General features: G+C 52.7%; 1 protein-coding gene across 1 annotated transcript; it reads right to left on the bottom strand.

Annotated features, from left to right (window-relative positions):
* Positions 1 to 2309: 2309 nt before the first annotated feature.
* Positions 2310 to 3942, bottom strand: TTLL2 (tubulin tyrosine ligase like 2). The gene has a single exon (XM_069598923.1). The coding sequence runs from the start codon at positions 3894 to 3896 to the stop codon at positions 2310 to 2312; it is 1587 nt and encodes a 528-aa protein (XP_069455024.1). The 5' UTR covers positions 3897 to 3942.
* Positions 3943 to 19698: the final 15756 nt, after the last annotated feature.

Raw genomic sequence — 19698 nt, forward strand, 5'->3', positions numbered from 1 at the left:
GGGGCTCCCCTGCCCGACATGCATGCTCTGCTCAAGGTTTGCAGATGTCTGTCGTGAAGGAACAGGGAAATGCGTGCCTCCTCCCTCCTTGGGGAGTGGAGGCCCACGTATTTCCAGAGAACTCCTCGGTTTCCCAACTTGGGGCTTTGCTGTTCCACTTCAACAAGATGCTGTCCGTGTTCTCTCCTCCACATACCCCACCCCCAACCCCACCCCACATCAGTGACCCTGATGCTAATTCTAGGAAATGAGCAAAAACATTTCCTATCTCTTTTGAAATTCTTAGTCTGTTATTATTTCAGTTTAATTGGCCTACCCTTTACTATAAGACACGTACAGCCCAGGTTTTGGATTTTTGAATGGCCCAAGGCTATTCTAGCCCGAAAAACTCTGAATGCACAAACAAGAGCATCTTTCCTTAACAACACATGCTCTGCTCACCTGTGTAAGGTTCGTGTTCACGTCTAAAGAGTCGTTAAAACCTGGCTTGTAATAAAGAAGGCAGCATTTCAAACACTGAGGGAGACTGAGATCTCATCTCTGGTTTTTGAGTGATGGATGTTGCATGCTTTGGTCTCATCAGATGACCTGGACATTTGCGGAAAAGGCTCCTGTCTTTATTTGCCAGACGAAATATAGGAACCTGGCTGAGGAATGCTAAGTCACTTCAGTCGTGTCTGACTCTGTGACCCTATGGATTGCAGCCTGCCAGGCTCCTCTGTCCATGAGGTTCTCTAGGCAAGACTACTGGAGTGGGTAGCCATTCCCTTCTCCACGGGATCTTCTTGACTCAGGGACTGAACCTGTGTCTCATATCTCCTGCATTGGTGGGGGTGGGGTGGGGGGTGTTCTTTACCACTAGCACCACCTGGGAAGCCTGGCTGACAGGTAAGCTCAAAACCACCTTGATGCACGTTTCTTGGCTCCTTCCAGTCTTTCCCGGAACAAGGTGTGGAGCGATAAAGGCACAGATGCCTGAAATCAGGCAATGGATAAGAGATGCATCGCAGTGTCGGGACTAACCCTGCTGTAGCTCTTTCCCTTCCTTTAGCCTTTCCTCTGAACCGTCCAGGTCAAATAATAAAATTGGTCATTTCAGAAGCCCTTCCACGTGCACCCAAGACAGGAAGTCATCATTATCTTGAAATGAATGCTACTCACTTCCTTTTTGTTTAAGCCCAGCTGCGAGGCCTGTGGAATCTTAGTTCCCTGACCAGATAGCGAAATCTGTGTCCCCTGCACTGCAAGTGTGGAGTCTTAACCGCTGGACCGCCAGGAAAGTCCCAAGTCCTTACTTGCTTGCATTTGGCTCTTGATACTTGCATCACGCGCCATGCAGCCCAACGCTCAATAATTCAATCTTGACTTTTCTTTCCCTGCTTTGACTTTTTTTTTGTGGCAAAATAAGCACAAGATGCAACTTGCTGTGAGTGGCACTTGGCACGTTTATCTGGCCCTAAACATTTATACGTGTTGTGCAGCCATCACCACTCTATTTCCAGACATTTTTGTCCCAAAAGGAAACCCTGTCATTTGGCTGTCATTCCCCACCCCCACCAACTCCTGGAAACCACCAACCTACTTTCTATTTCTGCAGTTTTGCCAACTCTGGGCATTTCGTGTGAATAGAATCATACAGCTCAAGATCTTCGTGTCTGGCTTCTCAGCAAGGCGTTTATAGTAAATACTGGAGCTCTGTGTCTCTCCTATCTGGCAGGAATGGTAACTTCCCTAATCTGGAACTTTCAGACTTTGCGGGGCTGGAGGGTGATCTAACAGTGAGAAAGCCAGCAGAGAGGGGACACTTTTCACGCATGGCTGATGGATGTCCCCAGAGGGAAGATACTTGGTACAGTGTCTGATTTAGGGCCTAGGATCCATTAAGAACAGAGTCATTTGACTGCAGGGAAGCTTTCAGTAACGCACTCTAGATGAATGTTTGATCATTAACAAGATTAATTGTGAACAAAATCTGGTCTGTTAAGGAAGAAAGAGCTAACCTTTGGCCTTTCTTGTACTGGTTTCACCTAAGAACCTTTTTAAATACAATCTTTTTTCATGTTAAAAATGCACAGTATAACTGTAATAAGGCATTTCCAAGTACAGGTAAGGGTTGTGTGGTTCTTCTGAGACATCTGAGCAAAGAGACCTGTGATGTGATGGAACGGAACCACACCCGAGCATGCTCTACTGTGAGTTTTTATATTTATGTACAAATCGACAGCTCTAATCTCAGGGAAGTAACTGAGGTGGGGATGGAACCACTTGCCTTCCCCAGCAGAGGAATTCTTGGTTTTCAAGAAGTCATGTTATTTTCTTTTTATTTTCTCTTCTGCCACTTGAGAACACTGCTTATGCGTTAGTTTCTCGAGCTCTTGAATTATCCTCCTGACATTGAGTCCATTCCTAGATGCTCTGAAAGTAGCTTCATTGAAAGGAAAAATGAGAACAAAGTTGCCTGCCTGGGGACCGGGCACCCAGCTACTGTCCGGCTGCACACACAGGGTGAGGCCCTTCTCCCGGCCGTGGGACTGGATGAGGGACACACGGGGGATGGGCGTCTTGAGGGCCGGGTGCCTGGCCCTGGCCTTCGGCTTGGCTTTGGGAGGCTCCCTCGTCGGCAGGCGTACCTCCTGCCTGCTCAGCTCTTCTCGGGGCTGGCAGGGGTGCTGGTTTTCAGGGCACTCTGTGACCGCTCTCTTCCCAGGAGTTCCGTCCTTACTGAAAGCTCTTCTGCTCCCGAGTTGTGAGAAGGATTCGTAAGGAAGGTCGCTGCCCTGACCGCTGTCTTTCCGAGCAAGGGAGACGTCGGGGCTTCCGTTTGCAGCCCTGCAGCTCTCCTTCCTCTCGTCTCTGAGACTGTGTAAGTGAATCAGCTCGATGGTGTCATGGATGAGTCTCCTCTTCACGGACACATCCACCGAACAGTCAAGGGACAGGCCCGGGCTGTAGTTGACCTCCATCAGCCACGGCTTCAAGTTGTCATCGATGAGGATGTCGAATCCGAAGAGCTCAAAGCAGTTGGCCGCGAAGGGGACGGAAGGTGCGATGGCCAGCACGGTGAGGATCACCACGCGGCTGATTTTCTGCCAGAGCAGCAGGTCGTCCACGTCCCAGCTCCGCAGGTACGAGAAGAATCGGCTGAGGGTCCACTTGCAGCCGCTGCCCACCACCTCTTTGATCTTCTCATACGAGGCCCCCGACCTGTTGATGCTGCTGTTGGTCAAGTGGGCATAGCTGTTCTGGAGATTGCCGAGGTCAAACTTTTCTGTGGCAAAACGCACCAGCCCTTCCTGATAAATGTAGATGGTCAACGGCTTGAAGCCAGTGACGCACACGTAGACGCGGAGGTCACACTTGTATCTCCCGACAAGTAGAGGGTTGCAGATGTATTTCTGTATGATGCATGTGTTGGCAAAGATCAGGTTTTTAATGTCACTGAAAATGATGATTCCTCGTCCTCGAGAGAGCTCTGCGGGCTTGCAAATCCAGTAGCTGAGCTTGGCGTCCAGCGCCTGCTTCTCCTTGAAGTACTCGGCCACGAACTTGCTGTAGTCGCTGGGCATGACAAACGTCGGGGGGAGGAACTGATACAGTGGGGTGCCATACAGCCGCTCCATGTGCCTCAGGCATTTGGCCAGGAGGTCCTTCCTGGTGAGCCTGGTGGTGCCTGGGTGGTGGTTCAGGCACTGCCAGGGCTTGACGTTGACGTGCTCGGCCATCCGGAAAGAGGAGGTCCTCCAGTAGAGGTTCCAGTCCTCCATGTTCCGCTCTTGCTGGTCAAACTTGCTCCAGCCGCGCTCCAGGAGGACACTCTGCACCACCTCAGGGGTGGTCTCATCCACCCGGAACACCAGGGGCTTCAGACTGGCCCCTGGAGGCTCATCTTCGGCCATCAGTAAGGTTTTCTTTTCTAGAAATGGATGACCAGAAACTGTTAGAGGAAGGGAATAATGGAAGGGACGGAGAGGGAGTTTGGGATTAACAAGCATACATAAATGGCAACCCACTCCAGTATTCTTGCCTGGAGAATCCCATGGACAGAGGAGCCTGGCAGGCTGCAGTCCATGGACTTGCGAAGAGTCAGACACGACTGGAGTGACTCGCATACACACACATGTAACTGAGTCACTTTGCTGTGCAGCAGAAACTAACTCAACATTGTAAAGCAATTATGAAGTGAAGTGAAAGTCGCTCAGTTGTGTCCGACTCTTTGTGACCCCATGGACTATACAGTTCATGGAATTCTCCAGGCCAGAATACTGGAGTGGGGATAGCCTTTCCCTTCTCCAGGGGATCTTCCCAGCCCAGAAATTGAACTGGGGTCTCCTGCGTGGCAGGCAGATTCTTTACCAACTGAGCTATGAGGGAAGCCCCAACTGCAGGGAAGGAAGTAAAGCAACTATATTCAATAAAAAAAATAAAATGTACTGTTAGAAACGAGGTTGGGTGGACCGATGGCGACCTGGTGGAGATTTCACCTAGGAGGCCAGGTCCTGAGGTCGCCTGTGGTCTGTACCCTCCCGGACGTTATCGGTCTTGCCGACGCTTGCCTCTGCACAAAGGCATCTATCCCTGCTGCCTACAGACCCAGCCCCACCTGTACCCACGCTCTTCTTCTCGGAGCTCACCGGCGCACCTCCTTCTATGAGAAAGAGTTAAATGTGCCTTCAGGGACACCGCCACACTTCCACAGAGCCACAGTGGACCCTGTTGGCTACAAAGCAAGCACTCTTCAGAGCAAAAATGGCCAAGTTTCTACAGTTAAATGAATCTGAGCATGTGTAAAAAGCTGGGAACAGTGGTGTTATGAGATTAGCCAGGGGCTTGTTGGCCTGAGAAGTTTCAGGAACTCGGGCTGGGCCTCTGTGACCATCTCCTAGGGCCTACCTCATAGTCCCAGGGCCTGGCAGTGTTTCAGAGGCCCCCAGTTTGTTCAAATATCAGCTCATTTACAAGAAAGAGTTGAGAAAGAAAATTGGAGTTTTTAAAAACTCATTCTGTGATAGCAATGGTTGTCTGAGGATTGCACCTCACATTTTACAAGAGAAACAGAAAGTGAAGATTCAACATTTTTCTAAACTTTCAAAGAAAAAAAAAAAGGATCATTTGTGAGAAAACCAAAGCTGATGATGAAGCTTGAGGCTTTGGTACAACCTAGAAAAAAGGTGAAGATAGTCACAGCCTCTGGGAGAGAACGTCACTATTCCAAAGTCCTATGTTCTCATCAAAAATTCCAAGTTCAGGCCACTGTGACCGTTTCTTTGACCATATTTGTATCATTCATGCATAATTAATCATGTAAAACGACAAAAATTTATTTGCTGGAAATGCTATGGTGTTTGGGCGATTCCAGTTGATGGAGCAGGCGTAAATGTGACGTGCACTATATTTTCAGGGTAGCCAGTCTGGACAAGAAAGGAAAGAAGGGAAGAAGGAAAGAAGACAGAAAGTGAAAAAATAAGATTTATTATTTTAAGGCAGGACAAGAAAACAATTAAACATATAATTCCGTGTGTGTGTGTGTTTGGGCCATGCGCATCTCATTACATGTTAACCAGAGCTCCTCAAACATGGGAGGGCCTGGGCAACCATTAAGGTCAACTTTTTTCTCTCTTCTGACATTAGCAATGAAACTTCATAAAAGTCGAGTGTTCTTTCCCAGCTCTGCCGAGGGTCTCGGAGACTTGCTGTTTGCTCTGTATCTGTTTACTTGGACTCTGGGTCCTTGGTGAACTTTATGTGAAGTAGCAGTGTGTTATCTTGATGTACAATTCTTGTCTCAAATATACACGACCGTGCCTTGGTTCTCCGAGCATTCTGAGCCTCTACTTCTTGGGTTATAATCCTCAGTTCGGCTCCAATAAAATTCCCTTTTTTCTTCTTCCTAACTCGATGGTTAACTGAATTTTCATCAGCAAAAAAGGAAAGAAAGAAGGATGGAAGAAAGGGAAGAAGGGAGGGAGGGAAGGATGAAAGGGAAGGGGTGGGGACCTTCTTCTCCCTGTGTGAAGCTGTGAGAAGCTGTCGAGGAGGAAAGGAGATACTTGTTGCCAAGTGACCTTGCTTCTGAACTGAAGCCACCTGCAGGGAATGGGTTGCCTCTGCTATCCAGGCTGCCAACAGGCTAGGAAGGGGCTTCCAAACGAGGGTCCAAAAGAGTTGTGAGCAGGGCAGAAGCAACAAAGTGAGTGCGTGCCTTCAGCATCGTTACTGCTCTGACCTGGAACGTATAGAATTCGTGGATCTGTGGCGGCTGGTACAGAATTCAGTCTTTGGAATTTATTGTGATGTTCTCAAACTGTGTTCAGTGTTTTAATATGTATGTCAAGCCGTGTGTGTGTGTGTGTGTGTGTGTGTGTGTGTACATTTGTGTTTGTGCATGGCGGGGGTGAGGGTGGGGATAGGGGTGGGTGAGGCTGGCTCAAATAATGATGGAAGCTAGATTAAACAAAGTTAAAAATGCTTCTTTTCTATCTCTGAGAAAGTTGCCATTATTGAACAGGACACCGCCTTCAGCTGTGTGTGACGTGCTAATGGTAGCATTTCACAAAACCAGTGTAGGAAATGCCGAGTCAGACAAGCCAGCTGGACTGGTGTCCAGGTTCTGGCCACCTCCGCCTTCTCCCACCTTGGGAGTAAACCTCTCAGAGGCTCGAGAGAAGAAGGTGTGTTCTGACCAGAGCCCGCTTCACCTGGAATCAGGGCTCAGAGGCCGAAGCCGGCCTTCCCCAGCCTGTGCAGGGGGCGGTCAGAGAAGCTGGAGGAGAACAGAAGCGGGAAACGCTGCTCCCAGGCAGCTCCATCAGCCTGGGTCTGCTCCCGCCGCGGAGCCCAGGAGACCACGGCTCATCCTGGGGTGGGGTGGTGGGGGGAACGTCATCGAAGGAGGCCTAGTCCTGGCAGGCTGACCGGGGGGTCCACACGCTGTCCTCGGACCCCGTTTCAACTACGCATCCACTTTCCTGTTAAAATTTCACTGAGAAACCAAATGCATATTTGAGCTTTTTCTCCTGAATAAAAGTCCTTCTGGAGCCACTTGAAACGTGTTTATCCTGCCTTGTTCTCACAGGTGCTGATGGCAGCAAATAGTTCAATTAAAAAAAATGTGTATGGGGTATGTGTGCAGGGATTAAAAATAGGTTGGACCATCATCAAAGAATGTACGAATAATAAATACTGGAGAGGGTGTGTTTGGAGAAAAGTACACTGTTGGTGGGAATGCAAACTGGTGCAACCGTTGTGGAGAACAGTGTTGAGGTTCCTTAAAAAACGAAATACAGAGTGCCCGTATGATCTCGCAGTCCCGCTCCTGGGCAGAGTTCCAGAGAAAACCCTAACTTGAAAAGGTGCGTGCGCCCCCAGTGTTCACCGCAGCGCCGCCTATAATAGCCGAGACATGGGAGCAATGGCCGTCAGCAGACAAAGGCGTAACACACATGCAGAGGGGCGTTATTCATCCACGCGGGAAGGCGACTAGCGCTGTTTGCAGGAACACAGGTAGGCCTAGAGACTGTCATGCGCAGTGAAATAAGCCAGAAAAAGACAGACAGATACCACAGAATGTCACTTCCACGTGGAATCTAAATAAGATAGTGCAAAGGAACTTATTTACAAAACAGAAGCAGCCTCAGATGTAGAAAACAGACTTAGGGTTGTGGTCGGAGGGGGGCGGCGGCGGTAAACTGGGGGTTGAGATTGACAGGCGCACCTACTGCATTTGAAATGGACGACGGATAAGAGCGCACTGTTCAGCTCAGGGAACGCTACGCAATATCCTGCAACGGCCTGCATGGGAAAGAATCTGAAAATGAATGGGTATGTATGTATGTGTATATGTAACTAAATCACTTCGCTGTACCCCTGACACTAACACAACACTGTAAGTCAACTAGACTCTAATTTTAAAAAGAAAACCAGATTGGAGACAAACTCTGAAGCCTTTCCGTGGGAGGAGGGACGTGGGTCATAGAGAGTCCCTAGGAGACTGGTACATCCTGGAATGCTCCCAAGCCAGCAACCCCAAGGAGAGGGGTCCCAGCCCTGAGGATGGAAGCCAGGGGCGGGTCTTGGTCCCTGGAGGAGGAGGCAGGAGTCCTCAGCTCTGGGGAGCTGTGAGCTCTGCAGACCCTGCAGGAGCCGAGGCCAGCAGGATGCTGTGTGTGTGCCCCACGCCACTGCCGTGAACGAACCCAGTGCCCGGTTCCTGAGATGAGAGCCCTCATCTGGACTGAGGATCCAGTACACAGGGCCAGAACTAGCCACGAACTCAAATGTGTGAACTACAGCGCGCCAAAGCCTAGGGAACCTTGGAGTGGGCTACCCTAGACTGACCTTTCAGACACGCTGAGTCCCATGTCTTCCATGGGAGGTAACACGCTGACTTCGTCAGAGCACGAGCTGGTCCAGGAGTAAGACAATTCCAGACATAGAGGAGGTCATGAGCATAATTACAGTCTCATGATGTCAGAGCTCAGCTGATACAGAATCTGCCTGCAACGCAGGAGATCCCGGTCTGATTCCTGGGTGGGGAAGATCCCCTGGAGAAGGGAAAGGCTACCCACTCCAGTCCTGTGGCCTGGAGAAGTGGACTGTATAGTCCCTGGGGTCGCAGAGAGTCTGACATGACTGAGCGACTTTCACTTTCAGCCCTGGTCACGCACAGTCCTGGCCATAAAGGAAGCTTCTCCTTCCCAAACCTTGATGATATCCCAGAGCACACGGGTTCTGGGGATGGGAATCAGCCAGACAGCACTTCGGTCATCGCCAGAATCATGGCTCCTGGGATGCCCCTGTGGGCCCACTGCTTCTCCTGAAAGACGGGCCTCTGCACAAGCGTTCCTAGGAGGGGCTGGTCCCCAGGGCCCATCAGACTGCCAGTTCTCACGCTGCCTTCCTCCCAGAGTAGACCCTTAGAGAAGAACTGGGAGTTAGTTTCCCAGCACCCTCCCTCCTCCCCCCCCCCGCCCCCCACAGTTTTTTCAGCACTTTCACTGCTTAAAGGACAAACTTCCCCGGGGCAGCTTCCATGGGAGCAGGATACCACTAAAGTATTAAACCGTCTAATTAACACCGTGCCCTTCATTCGCCAATGAACAGAGAGGGAAGGTGTGGGGGCGGGGAGAGGGACCTTCTCAGGTGACCCTGATTCAGATACAGCGCACAGATTCCACCCAAGTGGAAAGTCCGGTTCTGTAAGAAACACAGGTCAGTGGACCTGACCGACGGGCCTGCTTATAGCATGTATGTACCCAAGATACCGGTCATAAAGCTACATTTCTACAGAAAGGCCTTGAAACTTCAATTTGAAAAGTTAAATCCCAAAATATTTTCCCCACCTTTCTTGGGAATTACTGGAGATTTCCTTTACAGAGCCTTTATTTTCATGGGCCTCTTATGAAAATGTGGCTTCCTTTTCTTTCTTATTAGTAATAGCATTACCTTCAGTCACACTGTCCGTATATTTTAAAATGCCATCTTGGTGTGAATATAGAAGATGGTATCATCACCCACAGAAGATATTTCACACGGCTTAGCACAGCGATTTTCAACTTGAGAAGTTAGTTGTTTGTTTAAACTTTAAAAAAAAGTTTCCATTTTTATGGGAACAAGCAGTAGCTGGAGGTTCCAGCATAATTTTTCTAGATGGTGAAGCCAGTTTATGGGGACAAGTCAACCTCAACCGTTTGTCTTAGAGATGTTACGCCTGGAGGACATCGCACCCACGCCTGGACATCGTTTATCCCCCTTTCCTGATGCTTAGACTATAGATTTCAGTCATGGTTTATAGCTTTTAGAAACACAGAGTGCCTCTCACATTAGACAAATCACCTATATATGACCTGCTCCACTGTTTAAGTCTATTGGATTTGTTACAATATTGCTTCTCATTTATGCATTGGTTTACTGGCTACGAAGCATGTAATTTTAACTCCCCAACCAGGGACTGAACCCCAACCTCTGTGTTGAAGGTGAAGGCTTAACCACTGCACCACCAGGGAAGCCCCTGATTTATCCTATTGTTTAAGTCTGCCAACTTAAGAGTTCCTTGTTACACTGGAAACTAATATTGTAAATCAACTCCACTTCAATAAGAACTTTTTAAAGAGTTCCTATGCACTGCATACATTCATGCTCTTGTCAGGAAGAGTTGGCATTGTTTAGACCCAGAACAATTTTTCATTATTCTTAAACAGAACCCATGCACCATTTTTGGTGTTAATTGTAAGGAAGTCTATTTTATCATTAAATCCTTCAGTTTCCTGAAGGCAAAGGCCACTTCCAAACACCTCTTGGGCCCAGCCTCCCTAGAATGTGTTCATGGTTCATAAACGCTGGTGGAAGGGGACAGACTGGAAATGAAAATTCTACCATGCCCCAGACTCCCCCTGGTGGGTCAGACAGTAAAGAATCCGCCTGCTATGCAGGCAGGACAGGACGTCCGCTCACCGATCCTAGCGGCTCTGGACCCAGCTCCTCGCGGAGGACGGGTCCTGGGTGCCGGCGCGCTCAGGGGCCACCCTCCAGGCGTGGGTGCGATGTCCTCCAGGCGTGGGTGTGATGTCCTCCAGGTGTGGCTGCGATGGCCCCTGAGCCGGCTGGGTGTAAACACTGGGCACCAAGTGGGAACAGAATGCTGTGTCGTCAGGCCCTGATCCGGGGGTGGGTTTGGGGTCTTCCTTTGGCAGCTGCAGAGCCCAGCTGAGAGGGGCAGGAACAGATGCTGGTGTGTGGGTCCCTGGTGATGCGGCCTGCTCTCCTCACAAACCCTGGGGGCCCGGTCAGGGTTTGGGCCCCAGGCTTCCCTCCCTCCAGACCACGCAGGCTGAGAGCTCAGGGCCCAGTCAGGGTGTGGGTCCCAGGCTTCCCTCCCTCCAGACCACGCAGGCCCAGGGCTCAGGGCCCGGTCAGGGTTTGGGCCCCAGGCTTCCCTCCCTCCAGACCACGCAGGCCGAGGGCTCAGGGCCTGGTCAGGGTATGGGCCCCAGGCTTCCCTCCCTCCAGACCACGCAGGCCGAGGGCTCAGGGCCTGGTCAGGGTATGGGCCCCAGGTTTCCTTCACACTTGTTCCAGAGGGCTTCCCTCCCCCCAGGAGACCATGCAGGCCCAGGGCTCAGGGCCCGGTCAGGGTGTAGGCCCCAGGCTTCCCTCCCTCCAAACCACGCAGGCCGAGGGCTCAGGGCCTGGTCAGGGTGTGGGTCCCAGGCTTTCCTCCCTGCAGACCACGCAGGCCCAGGGCTCAGGGCCCGGTCAGGGTGTGGGCCCCCGGCTTCCTTCACCTGCGCTCTGGAGGGCTTCTTTCCCTGCACGAGACCATGAAGGCCAAGGCCAAGTGGTCCCGTCGACGAAACTCCTGAGGACTCGGAGAAGGGGTGGTGGGCTCCTCTGGTGGGCCCCTGAGGTCTCCTGGGTATTACTCTAGTGGGACCACAACAAGCATTATTTCTTCATAAAACGTCTGCATTTCCCAAGTGAACCTTTTTTATCCACTGAAGCCATAGCAAACGCTTGGTGGATGCACCCTCCAGGAAGGCTGAACGCTGCCCCAGAGTCTCGCCCCGTCTTCTGGGGCTTGTGGGCCAGCAGGACTGTGGACTCTAGCCCTCAAGCCAAGAGAGCCGTCTCGAAGCCGGGGCCTTGCACAGAATCTTTGTACTCAGCCCCTTCAGGTTCAGGCCTGTTATCGCCTCACTGATTAATGCGGAATGTTTGCCCATCACCTACCTCATTACGGGCCCGGTTATAACCACTCAGGACCAATAAACTGCTTCGCATAACTATATAAAAGCTGCACAACCCAGCAGCCAAAGACGTCGGCTGAGTGGTGTCAGGCAAAAGGGAATCACCGCAGCTTTTCTAGTTAGCAAATCAAGAATAAAATCATTCATTGCATGGAGCCTAGAAGGCATCTTTCTTTTGCGGTTTGTGGTGTTCACTTGTTAATTATTCATTGCTATCCTCCAGCCACCCACCTGGTGAATTTTCTAAAAACCAAGAGTAATTAAGTCCTTCGGCTGACTGCCTTGAGTCACAACAGACGAAGGGCAGGTCTGGGAGGATGTCAGGGACGTGCCCTCTCGGGGAGGCCGCCAGGCTGGAGTGAAGGCGTCTGGACCTGAATCGTCTGAGTTGGATCAACAGGTGCAGATGTCCCGTTCAGTTCGAGATCGTCGCATGAGCTTCTAGAGTTCCAAGCTGGGTGTCGGGGCTGAGAAAGGAGGTGATGGTTCCAATGAGAGGCGGTTGCTAAGGGCCCGTGAACAGCAAGGAAAATGCAGGGGGCACCTATCTGATGACAATGATTGTCCTTTTCCAAATGAGAAAATGCGTTTCTCCAAACTCTGTCTTTTCCACGTTCAGCTTCCTTTTGATCATTTCTCACTGGGCTCAGTTTTCTCCATGACTTGAATTCTCCAGGGGACCCTGGGCCTCCTCAGACATGGGAAGGCTTCGGGATGGCTCAGTGAGTGCCTCCTGGTCACTGCCCACATGCAAAGTGACTCAAACGGGTGTCCGTGTGCCAGGGCAGGGCTGATCCAGGACTGCCTTCTGCCCAGCTCCATGCCAAACCCTCTGAGGCTTTCTCCCATCAGGTACGTGGACCTCACAAGCGCCCACTGTTTACAGCATCTGCTAAACTCACCCTCAAGCTCACAAATCTGTTCTCTGCGACCGGACAGTCTTACCCTACATTCTCCCCTCTGAGAGGATCAGGAGGAAGCTGGATGCATTATGATGCTTAAAATCTAGAATTTTCATGGAGTCCAAGGAAACTCTGAATCCATAACAAACTATTCACTATTTTGTTACACCCCAGTTCCATCCCCAAGACCCTTGCCCCAGGTGGTCAATAGAAAAGCAACCCCATCTACCAAGCCTGAGGGAGGCAGGAAGGGAAAGCAGCATGATTATGGGAATGTGGAAGTCTTTCCTGGACCCCAAAGAACATCCCAACCAGTAACCACACCACTGACACTTTGCCAGTTAAAATGCGTGGGAAATTGAAACTTGGATACTGCCTGGTTCATTGGAAGGATGGTAAGCATTTATTGAGAATGGACTGTTATTAATTACCGTCATCACTTAAGTACTGTTGAAGAACTCACATGAACAAGACACTTTTGTAAGAAAAACTTCAGAGAATCACATGTAAGTAAGCACATAAAATCCCCCTATGGTTTTGGGAGCTGTCGCGCTTGGAGGAAGTGATGGCGATGTGATGGCAATGTGTCCCCTGGGGGTCCACACTGGTGGCGGTTTGTTTCTTGGTCTGGGTGCTGGTTACATCGGTGTGTTCAGTTTGTGAAAACTCACCAAACTATATGCATATAATTGTACCTTTTCTGTCTTTATGTTGCAGTTCAATAAAAAGTTCTAAAAACTTAGCATCTATGTCAGTTGAAGAAAATTGGGAATTCCTTATCACTCTCTCGCCTTTTAGCAGAAAAACATCCTCAACCATAAGTTATGAAACCAGGTTATAGCACCGTTTCTTCAATTAACCAGCTGTGTGATCCAGGACTAATCACTACTAACCTTGCTGTCTAGTCTTGCTTTTCTCATCAATTTCATAGGAGGAATTTTATCTAGACTCATCTAAAGTCCTGTCCTTCTCAACCCCCAAATATTTCAACCTTATGGTCCTCCCACCCCCAAGCCCTCCACTGTCTTTTGTCTGTGGAAAAACTTTAGCCAAGAATAAGATTAATCAGAGAAGTGAGAAAATGCAGAAGCAAAGAAGAGCAGTCTCATGAGACTAGATAGGAGTTCAGTCATTGTTGTTTAGCCGATAACTTGTGTCTGACTCTGCCTGCCAGGCTCCTCTGTCCACGGAATTCCCCAGGCAAGAATACTGGAGTGGGCTGTTATGTCCTTCTCCAGGGGATCTTCCCATCCCATGGATAGAACCCACGTCTTATGCTTGGCAGGGAGATTCTTTACCACTGAGCCGTTAGGGAAGCCCTGAACTGAAGGTTAATTGTTCTTAAAACAGTCAAGATGCTGCTGCTCAGACCACCAGTGACGGCCAGAGCTGACTGTGCTGTTCTGATGTAGCCCCTCCTTCCATCTACACACCCTGAAACTCCGCCTTAGAAGCTCTCGCCCACTGACCGTCAGTGGCAAGATGGTCAGGGGTGTTAGGGGTGGGAGCTGGCTTTTGGGCGAGAGTCACACTCCTCCCTGGTTTCCAGCATCCGGAATAAAGCAAACTTTCCTTTTCACCAAGCTTGCCTGTTTTCTGACTTTTGACCCGTGAGCAGCTGGACCCCAGTTTTGGTGACAAGGCCATGCTGGAGCCGTGGCCTCTTCTCAGGAGAAAACTTCTGGGCGGGGCTGGAGACCCCACCGTCTACACTTCTCTTCTCTTTGAGCCACTGGGCTCCCATCTTCATCTCCAAAGTCCCCCCCAGTCTCTGCGATCACGGACACCAGCAGCCTCATTGCCGCCAAGTCAGCGGCCGCCTCGCCCTGGTCCCACCAGTGCCTGGTCTCCCTCTGGACCCTGCAGCCCCGCTCAGCCAGCCTCCCCAGTCGCTCCGCCAGCTCCTCGTCCTCACCCTGACCTTTAAACCTCGGAAAATGCCAGTGTTGAGACCTCAGATCTTTGCCTTCCTCCAGCTGCTCACTCGAAAGCCAGATAGAACCTGGGTCTCCTGCACTGCAAGGAGATTCTTTACTGTCTGAGCCACAGGGGAAGCCTGCTTGCGGCTTTTTTGCTTTATTTTTTGTAAGGAAATGAGGGAGCAGAGGTGACGGAGCGCTGCATGAGAGTGGAGGGATGTTCTGACAGAAATAACACGCGGATCCTGGAGCCAGAGGGAGGTGGGCGTCACCAGCATCAGGAGCATCCCTCGGGGAGCTCAGGTACCGGTCCGCGCCCGCCCCGCCCGCCAGGGGGCGCCGCGCAGCCGCTCGGCCTCCGCGGTCCAGGTGATGGGGGCGCGCTGGTCCCCGGGCCGGACTGACAAACGCGACAGACAGGCGCCTCCCTCCTGCCCGCCTCCCCGGGCCGGGGCGTTGAGCCCCGGCGGGGAAGACGGAGAACAGGCGACCTGCTGACTGCTGCCCCAGGCTCCTCCCTCTGCGGGATCTGCCCCCGTCCCTGTCCTGCCGGAGAGGGGACAGACAGACTGGGGAACCGGGAGGCGGTTCTCGCGCCTGCGTGGGAGGAAGCGCTGGGCCCTGTGGGGAAGGGTCTCTGCCTGGGGGGAGCAAGGCAGCTTTGAAAGAGCGCCCCTGAGAAAAGGCATCTGAGGTGAATTTTGAGCACAGGGGGAGGAAAGGAATTTTGATAAAGCCAGCGATCACTGCTGAGGCGCAGAGATTATGATATTTATATGCAATATGTTTATAAATTTATGTTGCACTGGGGGAACTTTATATTGTATTTTGGGGAGAGAAGGGGTGAGGGCAAGGATGAGTCAGGACTGCCTCACCGGGGGTCCAGCATGCCCGGCTAAGGTGTTGAACACGCAGTGGCCAGAGCTGGCCGGTTGTGAGTAGAGGAAGCAGCGTGTGAGTCTGACTCTCTGAAGGACGGTCGTCACGTCAGGAGTCAGGAGGCCACAGAGAGCGCGGGGCTGGAAGACGTCCCGGGAGCAAGGCCAACGGGGCCGGTGCCTGTTGGAAGCAGCGGCCGGGAGCGGGTTAGGCTGGGGCAGCCAGCGGGTGTGTGGAGGCAAGGGTTGCTCCCCATGGGAGGTGATGCTGGAGACAGAGGCCTGTCCAGGGGCGGGTGAGTGACAGCCGAGAGCTGGGCCGGAGTCCTGGGCGGCCACAGGCGCTGTCTGCAGGCGTCGGAGGGCAGAGGCCTGCCGGGGAGGCCAGGCCCCTGGAGGGGGTACCGGAGGCTGAGGGGTGGTGGTGCGGGGGGTATGGGACAGGGAAAGGGTCCGTGGACCCGCGGAGGGCTTGGCTGAGCCGCCACCAGGAAGTGTGAGGACAGTGGAGGCCGAGGCGTCTCCCCCGGGAGCTCTGGGCCGAGCGGTGCAGACAGCGGCTGGCGCTTTGCTCGGCTGTTTGGCCAAGTGTCAGTGGAGCTGGTACTATTTCCATGTCGCTTCATGGCGTCTGGGGGCAGTGGGACTCCATGACGTCACTTGTCGTGAGCTGTAGGGACAACGGTAATGAATGATGCTTACTCCCAGAAGTTCTTTTCAAAAATGTACTTCGTATGTGGTTAGCCAGCTAAGCGAGCGAGCTGCTGCAAGAGCAGCGACGTGACATGACTTCAAAACCGGTGCGCGACTCCCGCCAGCTACACATTCCATCGCTGGGGAGCTTTCCAAAATGCGGATGACCAGGCTCCTCCTCAGGCCGAGCCCCTGGGTCAGAGGTCAGGAAAGATAAACCCAGAGCCCCCCAGCCATGAGGATGGGATGAGGAAGCCTTGTAGCTGGTCACGGACCCAGCGCGGCAGTGGTGACGGCCCTGTGGAGGGCCCACCATGTCCCCGGGACTAGGGGCTACCCTATGGCCCTCAAGGCTCTCGCCAATAGCTGGGTCACCCCCACGCTTGGCCAGAAGTCTGGAGGCGGTGGACGCAGCACCACCCGAGAACGTGTCCTGCCTGTTCCGTCTGCAAACCTCGCCTCCCTGCAGACGGACGGACGGAGACACGCCTGTGAGCTGAGAGGAAGCCACGAGGCAGACTTTGCAGGTAGATGAATGCGTCAGACTGTTAGTCCTGGTATTTGAGAGAGAAAACCAGGAAGCCTGGGCGCCAGGAGCTGGAAGGGAGGTGATTAAAGGGGCAGGGAGATGAGAAATGAGCACAGATTATGGGGCGGTGGGAGGCCGGGAAGGGTTGTGCAGCTAGGGGTGGAGATTCTGAGAGCCTGTTTGGTGGAGGCTGGAGGGGGAGTTCAGAGATGTGGAGAAGCGTGACCTGGGCCTCGAAGGGTCTCAGGAGGAAAAAAAATCTCCGTTTCTGATTTGGGCGTGAAACTAGAAACGGCTGCCAAACCGCTGTGTGCTGCTTAGCCCTCTCATTCCGTGTGCCTTATTTTTTCACCCTGTGTGACTAGGAAAGCAGTCAGCACACCTCACTTAACAACTGCATAAACCCGGTTGGAGCCAGGGTGAGGGAGAGGGTCTCCCAAGGCCCGACGCTTTGACTCGAGTAGAAGTTTCCAGGCTCCTGGAGGGTGTGGTGTGAAGTGATGGGCCTTTCTCACTGAAGGCCGCCCTCCTGGCTTCCCGGGGCCCCCGGCCCGTCCACAGAACGACCGCCCGGTGGGACCCCTGAGCCGTCACTATCGCCACGACCAACCCGCAGAAAACACCCGGCCGTCGGTCAGGGTGGCGTCCATGGGCTCGTCTGTGCTCCTCACCTGTGACCCGCGCGGGTGCTCGTTTAGATCTCAGGACCTAGAGAGTTGTTCTCTTTTAAAGCACTGGTGAGCTCCCTTCCATCACAGAGTGACCGTCAGGCTGTCTGTGTTCTTTCTTCTTAGCTGGGCCGCCAGTAAGCTCAGGACTTGCTTCAGACAATGCTAGTGACTCCGGCAGCCGCGAGCCTAGATTACTGCCACGCACACTTTCTCTTTATTCTTACGTGCTTTTAACTTCATTTCTGCGCTTAGCATTTTACTTTAGACACACATTTAACTTTGGGGAAATGTTTACCAGTACACTGTGACGTGCATTCATGCACTATTTTTGAACATCTTTCCCTCGTGAGCGGCTCTGAGCAAGTAGGCAAGCAGTGCCTTTCTTCCTGAGCCCTGGGAGGCGGACAAGAGATGGACAGTTGTTGGATGCAGGCTCATCGAGGCTCATAATAGCCCTGCTGGGAGTTAGAGATGGACAAAACCACTGCATTTAAGCTTGTCTGAGGCGCTCATTCTCACCTCACTGTGTGCAGTGCTCTGTGTGCGCTCAGTCACGCGAATTGTGTCCACTCTCTGCGACCCATGGCCTGCAGCCCGCCACGCTCCTCTGTCCTCGGGATCCTCCAGGCTAGAATGCTGGACTGGGACTGGCCAGTGGCTCCTGCATCTCCTGCACCGGCAGGCGGGTTCTCCGCCGCTGAGCCACTTGGGAAGTCCGGACAGTGCTTATAGTGCTTTATAAAAAAAAATTCGAAGCATTATATGTATGTATATATATTTTTCTTCTTCAGATTCTTTCCTTATAGGTTATTATGAAATACCGAGTATATTTCCCTGTGCTGTACAGTAGGGCCTTGCTGTCCATCTCCTCTCTATGTAACCGTGTGTACGTGTTGTTCTCAACCTCCTAATTTATCTCTCCTCTGCTTTTCCCCTTTGAATAATGTCTTGTCTCAATGATTCCTTATGGAGGAGGAACTTTCCCATTTTGCAAATGGAGTACTACGCTCAAGATTAAGTCCCTTACTTTCTGCTACAACTCAGCCTTCCCAGAGCAACACTGATGAGACCCAGGGACCCCCCAGCTCACCCCCCGCCCCAGCCCGGGGCCCAGGAGGAAGCGAGAGCCCTGATAGTTCTGTCTCCGTGCCCCCATCAAGGTGCCCGAATGCACACCCAGGTTAAAGGGCGCAGGCCAAGTTCAGAGGATGAGCAGGAAAGAAAAGGCCTGAGTGCCACGGGCCACCTTCCGGGAGCAGCCGGCTGGCAGGCGGGAGTGTGCCGTCCAGTGGGAGCCTTCGGTGGCCCCAGCAGCCACTCTCCAGATGGCTGCCTGACCCGAAGCCCTCCTGTCGCCCGAGGGGCTGGGGCTCCTGCACATTTCCCATCGAGCAGCAACAGCTGCAAACAGCAAGGCGCTCAGCCTTCCGCCAGAGCCTGTGGCGCCTTGGCCTCCTACCCCGGACCTCACGGAGATGCTGGGCCCTCCCGTGGCATCTCAGCCTGGAGTCTGGAGAAGGGGCAGCTGTGGGCCTGATGTTCCTGGCCAGGCCCCTCTGCCCCCATTCGTGCATTTCTGAGAGTCTGCTGGGTCTCTGCGGGCAGAGTGTCCCCAGTTCCAGCACCCGGGCTCAGGAGGACCAAGCACTGCCAGCCACAGTACTGAGCAGGGGCCGCACACAAAAGCCAGTATCCAGAAGTGTGTGTCACGCGGCAAGAGCACAGCCTGGACAAGCCCGAGGGGTCTGTGTTGAGGGCAGGAGGGCGCTCAAGGTCGAGGAGGCCCGTGAGCAAAGCTCTAGAGGCCACAGTGCCCTTGAGAGGGGCCGGGAGGCCCCCTGGAAGGTGGAAGGCCCTGGGCTGGGCTGCAGGACACACCTCGGAACCTTGGCCTTGGCAGGGTCACAGGGTCTGGCAGACAGGTTGGCTTCAGGGCTGGAGGAGGGTAGCCGGGTGTGCTGCTACGGGACGTGTGGAAAGAAGCCTGGAGAAGAGCAGGGACCGAGGCGGGGAGGAGGAGGCGAGGTGGGGTGAACGGAGAAGAGAGGGGACACGGTGAGCCCTGTCCATGAGGTTCCGGGGTGGGGTGTCTCAGAAAGACAGCTGGGCTCAGAGAAGGGCCGTGCCTGCATTACCGGGCGTCAGACGAGGAGGAAGGAGCAGGCTGATGGACGTACCTGCCAGAGAGGCGGGCAGAGGGCAGGAGACCGTGGGCCCGCGTCTGGGTTCATGTGTTATCAGCCCCACGTGTCAAGTCCCATTGGGAGTAACTTGCGTCTCTTGTCGTTAATGGCCTCCAACAAGCTAGTGTGATGACGTGTGTGTGTGTGATCCAGGTGAGTGGAGTAAAGTATTTGGACAAGAG

This window comes from Ovis canadensis, chromosome 8 (assembly GCF_042477335.2).
Source record: "Ovis canadensis isolate MfBH-ARS-UI-01 breed Bighorn chromosome 8, ARS-UI_OviCan_v2, whole genome shotgun sequence".
Taxonomy (NCBI): Eukaryota; Metazoa; Chordata; class Mammalia; order Artiodactyla; family Bovidae; genus Ovis; species Ovis canadensis.